Source organism: Cydia pomonella, chromosome 5, assembly GCF_033807575.1.
Source record: "Cydia pomonella isolate Wapato2018A chromosome 5, ilCydPomo1, whole genome shotgun sequence".
Lineage (NCBI taxonomy): Eukaryota > Metazoa > Arthropoda > Insecta > Lepidoptera > Tortricidae > Cydia > Cydia pomonella.
Window position 1 is genome coordinate 642,908 of NC_084707.1, and position 14,093 is coordinate 657,000.

Below are 14,093 nucleotides of genomic sequence, written 5' to 3' on the forward strand. Positions count from 1 at the left end.
TTAGATGACGTTTGGTATATATTAAGTACTGGACATACGCACGGGAGGAGACGCGCGGGCGGCGACCGGCCCGCGGCAATCAATCACTTCACCGGCAACGGATTAAATAGGTCAAATACTTAATCAACTATTAAACATATTATATCATAGCTAAGAGGACAGAATTTCGTAAAAGAAAGGTTATTGTTATAATTATTTCCATTTTATTATTTAGCTAGTATTTTTGGCTATCTATTGTGATATTATGTTCACATAAATAACTTAATATGTTCTACCTGTATTCTTAAACATTGTTTGCATAATAATTTATAAAAATATTTGCAATAAATTTTCTTATATTTAAATACCCTTCTGATTCATTGTGCTGGCAAGGTTGACTCATTGTGTACATCCTTGAGGACACAATGAGTCAGTGTCCACTTTTTTTTAAATGAACATATTTCGAAATCTATCAAGTAAAGCATAAAATGAAGCTAAATATCTGATCTTTATTTCAAATTAATTTGAAATTAATAGCTTTTATAGTTTTCGAGCTATGAATCTCTGATAAAACGTGATCCACTGCTGGAGAAACGACCCTACATAAAAAATAGCCACAACCGAATACATAACATGCTCCTTCTATAAAATTGAAGTCGGATAAAAAGTGCGATAAAGTAGCACCATATTATAATAGTGCTACTTTACCGCACTAGTGCGGCAATGATCACTTTACGTGGCTATGTCGAAAATTTAAAGGTCCATATGTGCTGTAAACCGTTGTACGATACACGTGCGAATAGGTAATTTCCTACTTAACGCACTTTTATCGTAATGTACTATTACAGTACATATGTTGCTACTTTGCCGCACTAGTGCGAAAATTAGCATATTACGTTACTGTGTCGAACATTTAAAGGGCCATATGTACTGTAAAACGTACGATACATGTGCGAATAAGTAATTCGCAACTCGTGTTGAATTTCCTATTTTTCGCACTTGTATCGTAATGTACTATTACAGTACATATGGTGCTACTTTACCGCACTAGTGCAAAAATTAGCATAATATTACGTTACTGTGTCGAACATTTAAAGGGCCATATGTACTGTAAAACGTTGTACGATACATGTACAAATAGGTAATTCGCAACTCGTGTCGATTTAAAACACTCCCTTCGGTCGTGTTTTAATTTATCGCCACTCGTTTCGAATTTCCTATTTTTCGCACTTGTATCGTAATGTACTATTACAGTACTAGGAAAAATAATAAGTATTTGAAGCAATTTTACTTAGCTTCATTTACTATTCAATATACACAATCATAGAAACAAATGTTACTTTTAAAAATAACTAGTTATGGATCGTGTCATTGACGATGGCGCGTGCCTTTACACGTATTGTTATGGGATTAAAGTTTAGATTTGACAAATCTGCGTGTCATCGTGGACGACACGAAATATAGTTTTAATAAAAATAACATTTATTTACAAAAAATATTTTCCTTACTTTGACACATTACAAACAAGTGCCAACAGGATAAACTATATTAAAATGACGCATTCCCTTCACGAATAAGTCATGTAATTTTCCCGTAATAATACTATTCTTGGATTAGTTAGTTTCAATGCATTAAGATGGAAGGCCGTCTATTTTTGATAGTAGTGTTCCTATACGGAGCTTTATGTCAACGTGTGTGTGAATGGAAAACCTGCCGTGAGTGTATAAGGGATCCTAATTTGTGTATGTGGTGCGCTACTGAGGTAAAAACTGTTTTATTAGTGTTAAGAGTATTTCCTGTAGACCAGTGTTGGCTGAAAGTTTATTAGAATCAACTAAAAAAAAAAACACGAAAAGAGCGTACTTGCAACCCATCTGGTGTTGCAGGTGTCCATGGGTGGCGGTAATCGCTTACCATCAGGTGATCCGTATGCTCGTTTGCCTCCTCTACCATAAAAAAAATTTAAAGTATTGAAAAATAATCATTACAAATTGAACCGTAAATTGTAACTGTCCGTTACGGTTTACGGTTCATTTTGTAATGGTTATTTTTCAATATTTTCAATTCTAATTAACGTTCGGCCAACACTGCTGCAGACATCATAAAGAAACACGGCACTAGTGAGGGCATTTTGCGGGCACAACAGTTAGTCACGTTTGCAAATAGGTAAATGAATACCTTTTGAAATTTTCAGAATAACCTGGTTTGCAAATCATAATGACGCATGATTTAAATTTGTTATATTAGAGCAAGATCCCAGAGCCACCAGACCTTACTTATTTTCTCATGGCTAAAATGTATGGGATAATATAGTGTTAGTATGTACTTTTATATTATTCAATATAGCAGTATGCAGACGCATACTTGCTATATTGGCCCGACGGCCATTTGTCCGGTACAAGGTGCTAAAGTTTGGTAAAAATATTACTATCTTTTTTTAAATTCTCATGGCTGATTTTGATGTATGTTTCAGAAAATATTGTTAAAAATTGATAATCAATATTGCCAGACCATTTCCACCTGTGGTAATTATTACCAGCCGCTTTAAAGCTATTAAAAAAATTTGCAACTTAAGAGGCTGTCAATACCTAAAGCGCGCACACTGTCTATTTGTATCGGAGTAAATGAGATAGCACTGTCGCATGTCACTGAGCCTGGGCAAGGGAATAATAAGAAAAATATTTAAATAAAAAAAGTGGATTATTAGTGTAATATTTTACTCAACCACGGTTTAGATATAAATGTTTTGAAATTGTGATTTTAATTGCAGGCCCATAACTCAAAACAATAAAGACATAAAACCGTTTAATTGTGATTTTAAGACCAATCTTTGCAATTGTTTTCTATTGAGCCGATTTCGTTCAATCGTGTATCAAGTACAACCACGGTCTTTGAAATATAATTAATATGAACATATATTTTTCTTACTTGACTAAAACAAATAGTCTTTCTTATAAAACTGTTTAAGTAACATCAATTTCAAGGACATTGGGTGTTGACAGCCATAATGGTTAAATACAGGTGGTAATCTTAATTCTATGTTCTCACATTATGTACCCTGTTGGGCGCAGCAAATATGGAGAAAGACACTATATAATCTAATATTATTTTATGTACATTAACTATAGTACCTGGGCGACCGAGCTTTGCTCGGTTATAACCAATTTATTGTAATATGGTGGTCTATAGGTGATAATCTTAACTACATTTTTTTTACTAAATTAAACTTGTCTAAAACAATAAAAATTAAAAATTTATATATAAACTTGAACATATAAAAAAAAAACAAAAGTTAGTCACCGGGTGAGATTCGAACCCGTAACACTCGTTTAGCAGTCCGCGTCTTAACCCGCTGGACCAGACGGACAGTGGCCGGCAACACGAAATTAGCGACAATATTCTGCGTCGAAAGATAAACGCATGAAAACTCGAAAACACGCGTTTTCCCAAACATAAGACTAATCTAGATAGATTGTATACCCCCAAAAACCCCCATATACCAAATTTCAGCGAAATCGTTAGAGCCGTTTCCGAGATCACAGAAATATATATATTTATATATACACAAGAATTGCTCGTTTAAAGGTATAAGATTTTTAAAACTTATCATTTACTCTATTATTATAATAACATAAGGGTGACAGTACCCGATAAAATGACGCCACTTTTTGATATTTAACAAATTTAGCACCTATCATTTAAAGAATAAGAATCAAAGTCAAATGGCGTTCTAAAAGTTTTAATCATGTGTCGAAAGATGGCAGTAAATTTATGTGCCTACAAAGTTTTCTTTGACAACACACCTCTATTTCAAATTCTCTTTGGTACCGATGAGTATCTGATGATGACTTTACGTACATACAGGGTGACCTTAACCTTTGGACAAACCCTGAAATCCCACGTAGGGATACTTCTCAGGAATGCTCTGACGTTAATATTTTTTTTAATTAGAACAAAAGATAAAAAAAAAATTCGAACAAAAGTTATTATTTGCAATAATCGACAACAAAAAGAAACACACTGTGTTAATCTTTGGCAGTGTTTTTGAGATTTTGTTCGAAATATTTGATAATGATGACATTTTTCAAAAATCAGAATCTTATTAGTGTCATAAATAAAAAAGATAATCAAAAAGGTTGAAGAAAGTTCCATACTATTCTTTGAGGATATTACCTTAGGAGCTACTAACACATACAGGCTGCTCCAAAGTAAAAATTGGTAATTTGTTAATTTCTTCGAAACCGCTACACCGGCTGTTATGATACTTAGTACACTGGTTCTAAATACCCTAATGCATATGTACCTTTCGGCTTTGTCCAATGGCTAGGGACATACTGTATAAAGGTTCTAGGAAATAATAAATTAAACAAGCGACTTGGGAAAATCATGACACAATACGACACAATACAAATACTCTTTATTGCACACCTCAATACAGAAACAATACAAATAATACAACACACAAAGAAGAGGTAAACAACAGGCGGTCTTATCGCTAAAACGCGATCTCTTCCAGACAAACTTTAGGTTAGGTAGGCTTTAGGTTACACAACAATATGGCTCTTGACAAGTCTAACACACTAAACAACTGTGGCCTGCATAAAATTTTCGTGTTATTACCTGATTTCATCATTTTTACTGTTTATATTTCTAGAATTTCAACGGAACGAGTAGATGTAAACCAGTGACACATAAGGATGAAAACTGGTGTTCACCGGAAAACGTGCAAAATCCTCTGAGCAACATAACAGTTGGCGATTCAAAAGATTTCAGCTCCAAAGTCGGACATATGATTCAAATCAAACCTCAAAGTTACAATTTAAAGCTTAGAGTAGGACAAGAACAGATGTTCGCTTTCTCTTACAAAGCGTCTGAAAATTTTCCAGTCGACCTTTACTTTCTCTTTGATGCTTCTAATTCTATGAAAAGAATGAAGGATGACTTAGTCAATCAGACGTACAATATATTCGAAACTATAAGAAATAAGACTAAAGATGTATATATGGGGCTAGGCACCTTTATTGATAAAAATTTGATACCTTTTAATAAGTAAGTATTTTTGTTTCTTTACGTGTTTTAAGTACTTATATATGTTACAGTGCTAGATGTGGTTAATACGTTATTAAACACATTACCAATCATTAAATGAAAATGCTGTTTATATAGTATATTGTTTTGTGCTCAGCTAGCTTCTTCTGGTCTCTCTGTACTTTTTACATCTACTACTCATAGGCCACCAACGCTCAGCGTAAGTCTTGTCGTATTCTTTGGATTCATCCGGGATGGATTTTCTTAAGTATATATGCTTTTAATACATATGTGTAGGCATTGTGTAGCGTCCAATAAATTTTTTTTTTCCAGCAAAATTTCAGCCAACCAAACATATTCTTTCAAACACGAGGTAAAATTAACGAATGACGTAGATTTGTTCAATGATAAACTTGTCCATTTAAAATTCGGAGCCAACGCCGATGACCCTGAGAGTGGACTAGAAGGAATAGCACAGGCTGTCGCATGCAAAAATATAACAGGATGGAGAAAGCAATCTAGAAAGATCCTAGTATTGATGACAGACCAAGCTTATCACGCAGCAGGTGATGGTAAAGCAGCAGGAATTATTAGACCTTATGACGGAGGATGTTATTTGAATGCAGATGGATATTACACTAAAGAAAAGGAGATGGACTACCCTTCAGTAGGAATAATCAATTATATGGTAACGAAGGAAGAGATTAAGATATTGTTTGTGTCAAGTTTCTCGGATCAGACGGTATATAATACATTGGCGACGGCTATTACGGAGTCGGAGGTGATGAGCTACCAATCTAAAGCTATTACTAGTATGTTGGACGAGACTTATGAGGTCTGTGCCTGAGAATAATAACCGTTTTTAAATTAAAACTTTGCTTTGGTTTTTACTCTATCGGTTGTTCACATCATAAAAAATTTTAAACCTAACCTAACCAGTGACAATTCTAAAATTGGAAATTTATGTAATTATCAAATTCTATTATGTATTGTGGCCACGAGATAAATAATACTTGATTGTAAAAAACGATTAAACAATTTTGAAGTTTAAAGAAAAACAAAAATCATCCATTAAACAATGAGCGTGATTTATTGTGCTTGATTCTATTATGCATTTCATTATGAGCGTATGATAATTCATATTAAATGTTTTTTTTAGAAAATATCCCAACAAATAAAGTTAAAACTGAATTTGTCAGATGACGAGCAAAACCATTTCGAAATAACTTTCGATCCAAACTGCGACTACGACAATTGCAAAGTGACACCAGGCCAAGAAATGAACTTTACTGGAAAAATTCTACTCAAGCAACACTTTAACAAAGATCAACTGTATATTAAGATCAACCCAATTGGTTTGAATGATAAAATAGTTCTGAATGTGTCTGTGTTATCAGATTGCGGATGTTCTAAACATGCAGAGATAAACTCGACAAGATGTCATAACATTGGTAACTGGAGCTGTGGTGTTTGTGAATGCCCTGATGCCAAGTAAGAGTCGTTTTCTTTCTATATAAAAAAATACGATACAAAATATTTATGCTATCACTAATCCAACTTGGTTTAATGGAAAATAAAATACGAATATACCTAAATCCTATTATGAATTTATGTGCTAGGATTTTAAGCAAAAAGTTATCCAAATACTTAGTTTAGCGATAATCATAGTTTTCTTTGAATATGAACTAATAAATAAATAGTCGTACTAAAAATAATACTGGTTTAAGTTTCTCTAAAAAATTTAAATGATACATCAATTTGTTAAATCTGCAATACACGGGCATTTAAATACCCAGTGAAATCTGAAACTAGGTTTGACTCAATCAAGCATCACTGATTCTACACAATTTAATCAATACAATTTAGATTTGTCAAAATAAAGATTCACGAAATACATTGGAATGGGTGACCATTTTATAGGACCTTGTGCGGCTAGAATATCGAACCGGATATTCTCAGGTTTGCACTCTTTTCGTGATCACCACATGTTCTCTGTTGTTAGTTTCGGACCAGATTGTGGCTGCACTGGTAACACCTCGACGTGCTCCCCTCCCGGTTCGGATAACATCTGCAGCGGACACGGCACTTGCAGTCCTTGCGGCATTTGCAAATGTGTGGAGGGGTAAGATTTCTTTATTTAATACCCATTAAATTTATACGCCTCATCATCATCACCTCGTCATCTTGCACCAATTTTGCGATAAGTACTATTTAACCATTATATCTTATCAAAATCAAAACCGTAACAGAATTTAGAACATGAACACCGCTCTGGAATGAAAATTTACGAAGGTCATGGGTCGTAAGGTACTCAACCACCTACCGGCTGACATTACTGTTTTTTAACTTTACTATTTTTTAACTTCAGTATTTAGTTTTAACATTTAGTTAAAACTAAATACTGAAGTTACATTTATTATATTAGTAAAGTTAAACTCGGTGTCATTGGCAGAGTCCGCCACTGCGGACAAATATGACTAAACATCGTTTAAAGCATTTATGGTGAAGTCCGGTGTGCCGGACAACTGATTTTGCGGCAGTTTAAAGAATGACAAAGTAATAAAATGCAATTTTATAATTGTAGTTCCTTTCAATTATATAACAAAGATTATTATTTTGATTCAAATTGACTCGTTTTTTTGCAAAATAACAGAGATAAACGCATATATACCTTGGTAAAAACAACTGACGTGCGAGGCGGTGCCATCTTACGGATTAACTAATATAATGACATTGAGGATACTTACAACTATATTTTTTTACCCATCCGCAGAAATACAAAAATCGATTGCCATGTGAAAATATACTAAATATTTTCTCGAAAACCTGTCATATTTTTTCAAATGAGTTGACCGCCACACCGGACACCGTCAAATTAAGGGTTAACACAAACGGCCTGATTCGAAGAATAACTAAGACAAGTTTAAGATCTTGGAAAGATCTTTAAAAGATCGATAGCAAAACTTTATTTCGATTCCGCTGTGATCCCAATAAGATCTATCTACGGTATTTCTAACGTCAAAGCGACATTGGTTGCTCGAATCGAGCTGCTTCTGTCAATTGTACGACATACAAACGATATCTAAATGAAAACTTATCTAAACCAAAACTTATCGTTATTGTATCTCATTCTTCGAATCGGGCCGAAAGCTCAAAAATGGCTTCTTTAGCAAGCGTACGACCATAGGCAGTTATTCTCTAGATCATAGTTGTAAGACGCTCTCATAATAACATTAACAATGTTATTTGTAACATACTTTATCGTGATATTGGCATGTAATTGAGTAACTACTACCGATAAAATGAATATGAAAATAATATAAATATGAATAGATATGAATGGAACCGATAAAATGAATATGAAAATAATATTAATATGAATAGGTATGAATGGAAGTAAGCTACAATTACTCAATCGATATTATCTGCAACTAATATGTTTACTATAAGGTACTTAGTTTTTAAGTTATCTAGGGAATCCTGACAACTGGCAATAAAATAAACAAAAAAATTAAAAAAACGAGTTTATATTTCAGATACGATGGCACATACTGTGAATACCAGACCAATAACTGCCTACGCGACAACGCTGGCAAACTCTGCTCAGGTCATGGTACATGTCTTGATGGTAAATGTACCTGCTATGGCGACTGGACCGGAACTGCCTGCGGTTGTACAACTTTGAACACAGGATGCATTAGTGATGGAATGGTAAGATGAATAACAAAACTCTCAGCTCAGACCATGGCAATTGGTATATCTTATTGGCAAATGTACGTCTATTGATGACTGGGCTGGGCCTGCTTGCGATTACAAGTACAGTCAAATGATTTAATTTGAGATTCTTTTTTTACCTTGTCACAGTGACAAACAACATGAAGGTCGCTAGAAACTTCATAATATTGGTAACAAAGTGACAAGCTACGAAATGGGCCACAAATTAAATCTTTTGACTGTACAACTTCGAACACACCTTGCATTAGTGATGGAATGATAAGATATTTAATCCTTAAACTCTCTGCTCAAGCCAATTGTTTGATGGCACTTACTTCAACAGCAGGGGAATTCCACGAATAGGTCTTCTTTGTGAAGGACGTGACGCGTATGTACGTAACTTAAAAACCTGCAGAAATCTGTATTATATACCATTGAATTTAAAGCTAATTTCCTAAAATTATCATGCCAAATATCGGCTTCTTAATTTTATTAGAATTGTTAAAAAAAGAGTCACGTACTGGAATTATCCAGCAAATGATCCTGAATCAGGGGAAAGATTGGGTCTAGGTCGTATGGTAAGATATACTTTCTGCTTCAGTCGCGGGAGTAGCCTCAACTGCAAATGCTTTTGCTCGAGTGTATGGATTTTGGCTGCCTATAAATTTCGTGGAAATACCTTCCATTTGTGATAGATGCTTACACTCTCTGCTTAGTAATACCGTAGGAGTTGCTCTGATGGCGAATGCTCGTGTAATTAGTGGCTCGACCGGACTTGCTTACAAATTAAATACGTCAAACACACCACACATTAACGAGAAAGTAGTAAGATTAGTTTCAAAATCAAAACCAAACAGTTTTCAGCCAATTACGCGAAGTAGGTTCAGAATTATCCATTAAGAAAGTTAAAAAAGTCTTGGTTTCATATAACTTAATAAGTAGTAGGAAATTATGACCACTCTGTAACGTCATCTTTTGTATTTTTTTATCAAGCAGATTTTTAGGACTACACTACACGGTCTTGAATTGACTTGAGGCTTAAATTGAGGGTCTCTTATAATCTGGTCCGATAAAAGTTTAAATAAAACTAGGAAAAATGTATTGTTTTTATACTACTTGAATATTTTCTACATTTGATGATTTATACATTTCCAGGAATGCAACAACCGGGGCCACTGCGTCTGCGGTATTTGCGCGTGCGACCCCCCAGCCAAATGGGACGCTCGCACCTACAACAGCAACAAATTTTGCAAACAGAACCCCTGCTACGACTGCCGTAGCCAACAGTGCAGGCACCTCATACCTTGCATCAATTGCTTGAACGAAGGCGGTTCTTGTCAGCATGTTTGTGGAGACACATTATTTGTCCACGACACTAAATCCGTTGATGTGAATGGTGTAAATGCTACGTGGCAGAATTGTTCTCAAATTCAAGTTCATCTTGGATGTTATTCTGACTTTAAATATGTTTACAATGATAATAATACAATGACACTTGTGGTATTGGAGACGAGTTGTGCGCAGAGTCAAATGTGTAAGTTGTTTTGATTTAATAACTAATTTGATGTGGCATTCAATATAACTTTACTGTTTTCCAGCTTAATTAATATTGACCCTTTTTTCTTTTTGGATTTCACGGGCCTATAAATCCCGGTCTTTTGATAGGCTTGCATGGGGATATAGATCCAACACATAGAGGCCTCTTGGAGAGCTTTAATGTCATGTAGAACGCCTGCTGGAACCCGTTCACGGGCGCAACAATAGACACCAATGAATATTGACCCTTATTATTATAACATTTATTAGTGCGCTCATGAGGAATATTTTTTATTTTTATTTATTTAGATAACAAACAGCCTTTTACAAATATGTCTAAAGTAAATGAACTAAAAATAGGCCTAAAGTTTCCTACATTACTAAGAAAACTATTACATAGAAATGTAAATTACGCAATTATAAATTACCGGTTTAGTTGTGAACTACATTTCATTTTGTTTCTAAATTTGTATTTATTGCACACCCCAATAAAAATATACAGATAATAATGCAATTTATAAACAGGGAAACACCAGTCAGTAGGTATTATCGCAAAAAGCGGACACTTCCAGGCAAACTGTTGTGAAAATTAAATTTATAATTTATTGTATGTTAGATATTGGCGTGATATCGGTGGTGGTTTTGTTGGCTATTGGCATTGCAACGTTGCTGGCTTGGAAATTGCTGACCAACGCCAGAGACCGAAGAGAGTACGAAGCATTCCTTAAGTCATCACAGGTATGTACACTTGTATTAGATTTACCATCGCAATCGGGAATAGATAAATTTTTTAACTTAATTAATTTAAATGGGAAGCAATAAGCAATGTGTCATGAAATTATTTGAAAATTTCGCAAAATTTACAATTAAAAGATTATTTTAACTTGTAAATTGAAAAATAATGTTGATATCTACTAGAGATGGGCCGAATATTTGTTGACTATTCGGTATTGAGCATGTTTTCCAATGTTCGTATTCGGCCGAATTACTCTATATTTTTTTTCTTGTATTGCTACAACTCTCTCTTTCAAGTACTCTCTTCCATCAAGTTACATTTTCCAAATCCGTAGGATTTTGTTGAATCCGTAGGATCTTTAAATTATTTGAAGAGTGTTGAAAATTTGCTTGCAAGGACCTTGCCTTTTAGCCTGTTTGTTTCTAAGAAATCGCCTAGGAAGCAATTCATCTTTAGTAACTAATGTATTTAAAGCGTTTTCAAATAGTTCATGCGACTGATACAGATGAACCGAATAATTGGGCCAAATATTCTGTTCGGTAAGATCTGAGCAGAACAATAGGGTTGTTTCCATCTACAAATCTTAGGGCAGAATTGTATCCTAATAAATTCTTTTGGATTATAAGAACATGTTAAACTACTTTTAGGGGACCTGTAATAACCATATTTTTGGAAATATTGAATTTAAAATATCTTTTGGCAAACGTCACGTGACCAAACTCGAAACGTCATTGGAGATTCTGATGACGTCACAACTCTCGGATTGACACTGTTGACAGTTAGGCGATATACAACAAATGACAAATGTCAGTTGACAGTTCGTATCTTCTACGTGCGTATATAGGGAGCGTGTATGAACTGTAGGAGGCAGCACAGGAGCTGTCAGATTTTTGGCGCGAAGCGTAAAAGTGATGTTTATTGTTCCGATGTAGCCCACAAGATGGCAGAACCTACTATGCATAAGAAAACACTTGACGTGTGAATGTGCCTGTTTATGGTTCCGATTCAGACCACAAGATGGCAGACCCTCCAACGCGCACGGTCCCTATAGTTATGTGTCAAACCATAAACTGTGACGTCACACAATTTTCAAAGAGCGTTTTGGGCGCGAAAGCAGCTGTCAAAATATATTTTGTTAATTTAACATATTTAAAACCGTTTTTAGTATAAAAGTTGAATTTGAGGGCAACTTTTAGTTAATATAGAACGTAATACGAGCGTTTCAAAAAATTGGAAACAACCCTATTACCCCACCCTTCTCTAATATCTACCACTAGATTCCTTACATTTTAATGAAAAATTCTGTGTAACACTCGCAAAGTTGTTCACCTCTCATGCCTTTTAGTTCTCGTTACGTTTAGAATTCCACTTCCACAGTTATACAATCGTTCTCATCCACGATACTAGCACAATATAAATTAATTAAAAATTAAAAAATTAATTATTTCCATTTTACGCTGCAGCCACAGGATATTCCTTTTACAGTAAAGGTTTAAAATCTTAATGTTAAAGCCTAAGATTGACGATGGTCCCCACACTAGGCAAAGCCTGTATCGTGGTTACCGTGGTTACAAACATTTTTGTTTATTTTTTTTGTTACATGCATGTTTCTTTTTTTTTTTAGATCCATTTAAATTGCTTGAGCATAAAGGTGCACAAGTTAATATATATTTTAATATTTAATCTAGATATTATAATAAAATATATATTTTAATATTTAATCTAAATATCTTAACTCCCTTGCTAAATAAATAACTATTACTGTTTCAGGAAGGTGATAGTTTGCGAATCAATCCGACATACGCAGCACCAACCACTACTTACATGAACCCTGCTTTCGAGAACAGCACAGAACAGCGCAAAGAATAAACCAATTCTTTAAATAATTAATATCGCATCTTATGGATGTTTTGAAGTTTATTAATAGTACATTACTATAAAGGCCGGGAAACGAAGGGTTACAGGCCAAGAAGATAGATAAGGATAGGGATACGTGACCGGCAACCCCGTTTCTCGCCGAGATTTGAATAGTGCTTTTCTCAAACATGCAATGAAAAAAAAAACGAAAAAAAAATAGGTGGTTCGAAAGCCTTCCAGCCGGCGATCCGCGAGGATTTAGACCTTCAAAAATACAATGCGCTGGCTCAGATGCCGCTAATACTTTTGTTGGCGCCTAGGACATTCAACACCCGTTTCTTGGTGAAAACAGATGGAAACTAAAAATAAAATAGATAAAATAAAGGCCCTACACTCACCCCCGTGGCGCTTGTGCAGGTCTTTGTCTTGTTTTCCACTGTATAATTATTCCGCTTTCAATATTGAGTCCGTCTTCTAAATATTAATATATAAAATTCACCGCAAAATCTTTCTTGTCAAATAATTTTCCGTGTTCACAAATCCACGGCAAATTCAAGTCTCTCCGACATTTTCTTCTTTTCGTTTTATTTCGAATTTCAAAATCTTGTCTCCAAAGCGCATGCCCTAACTTTCCCCGAACGAGATATATATATGGTAAAAATGGTGTGAATGAAAAGGATGACAAATGTGTCGAACGAAACAATTTTGAGGATGCGTTCCGAAATATGATATTAAAAACTAAACAATAGGCAATTGGTTTTATTTGTAGGCTTACAGAACTAAAAACAAATTACGAATCTACTTCTATTTAATGGTTGAATGCCAAGACATTGTGTCACAATTTGACGTTTAAAATTGCCCGATTCGAAGAATGATTAAGACACGTTTAAGATCTTGGAAAGATATTTAAAAGATCGATAACTAAACGACATGTCAAAATTTACGTTTATTTCGATTCCGCTGTGATCCCACTAAGATTTATCTACGACATTTCTAACGTCCAGGTGACGTTGGTTGCCCGAATCGAGCTGTTTCTGTCAGTTATACGACATACAAATTAATGATATCTAAATGAGAACTTATCTAAACAAGAACTTAACGTTATCGTATCTCATTCTTCGAATCGGGCCGTTAGTTTGTGAGTTTTAAGCTAACTTAAAATAAATAAAATGGTGTTACCAATTTTATTCTTATGTGTCGGAAACAGAAATAAGTTAGAACTTTAATATGATTGATAATGATT

At 34.5% G+C, this 14,093-nt stretch overlaps 1 protein-coding gene across 1 annotated transcript; it reads left to right on the plus strand.

The window, feature by feature from the left end:
• Positions 1-1,427: 1,427 nt before the first annotated feature.
• LOC133518358 (integrin beta pat-3-like) lies at positions 1,428-13,671 on the plus strand. The gene is made up of 9 exons (XM_061852030.1): positions 1,428-1,741; positions 4,634-5,028; positions 5,341-5,842; positions 6,167-6,498; positions 7,010-7,129; positions 8,544-8,718; positions 9,877-10,255; positions 10,874-10,995; positions 12,764-13,671. The coding sequence occupies exons 1-9, from the start codon at positions 1,616-1,618 to the stop codon at positions 12,860-12,862; spliced, it is 2,250 nt and encodes a 749-aa protein (XP_061708014.1). The 5' UTR covers positions 1,428-1,615; the 3' UTR covers positions 12,863-13,671.
• Positions 13,672-14,093: the final 422 nt, after the last annotated feature.

Bases quoted from the DNA above. Each gene is read 5' to 3' on its own strand.
- LOC133518358 (XM_061852030.1), top strand. From the start codon at position 1,616: ATGGAAGGCCGTCTATTTTTGATAGTAGTGTTCCTATACGGAGCTTTA. The intron at 1,742-4,633 runs GTAAAAACTGTT...TTATATTTCTAG, and splicing joins GTATGTGGTGCGCTACTGAG to AATTTCAACGGAACGAGTAG. The intron at 6,499-7,009 runs GTAAGAGTCGTT...CTCTGTTGTTAG, and splicing joins TGTGAATGCCCTGATGCCAA to TTTCGGACCAGATTGTGGCT.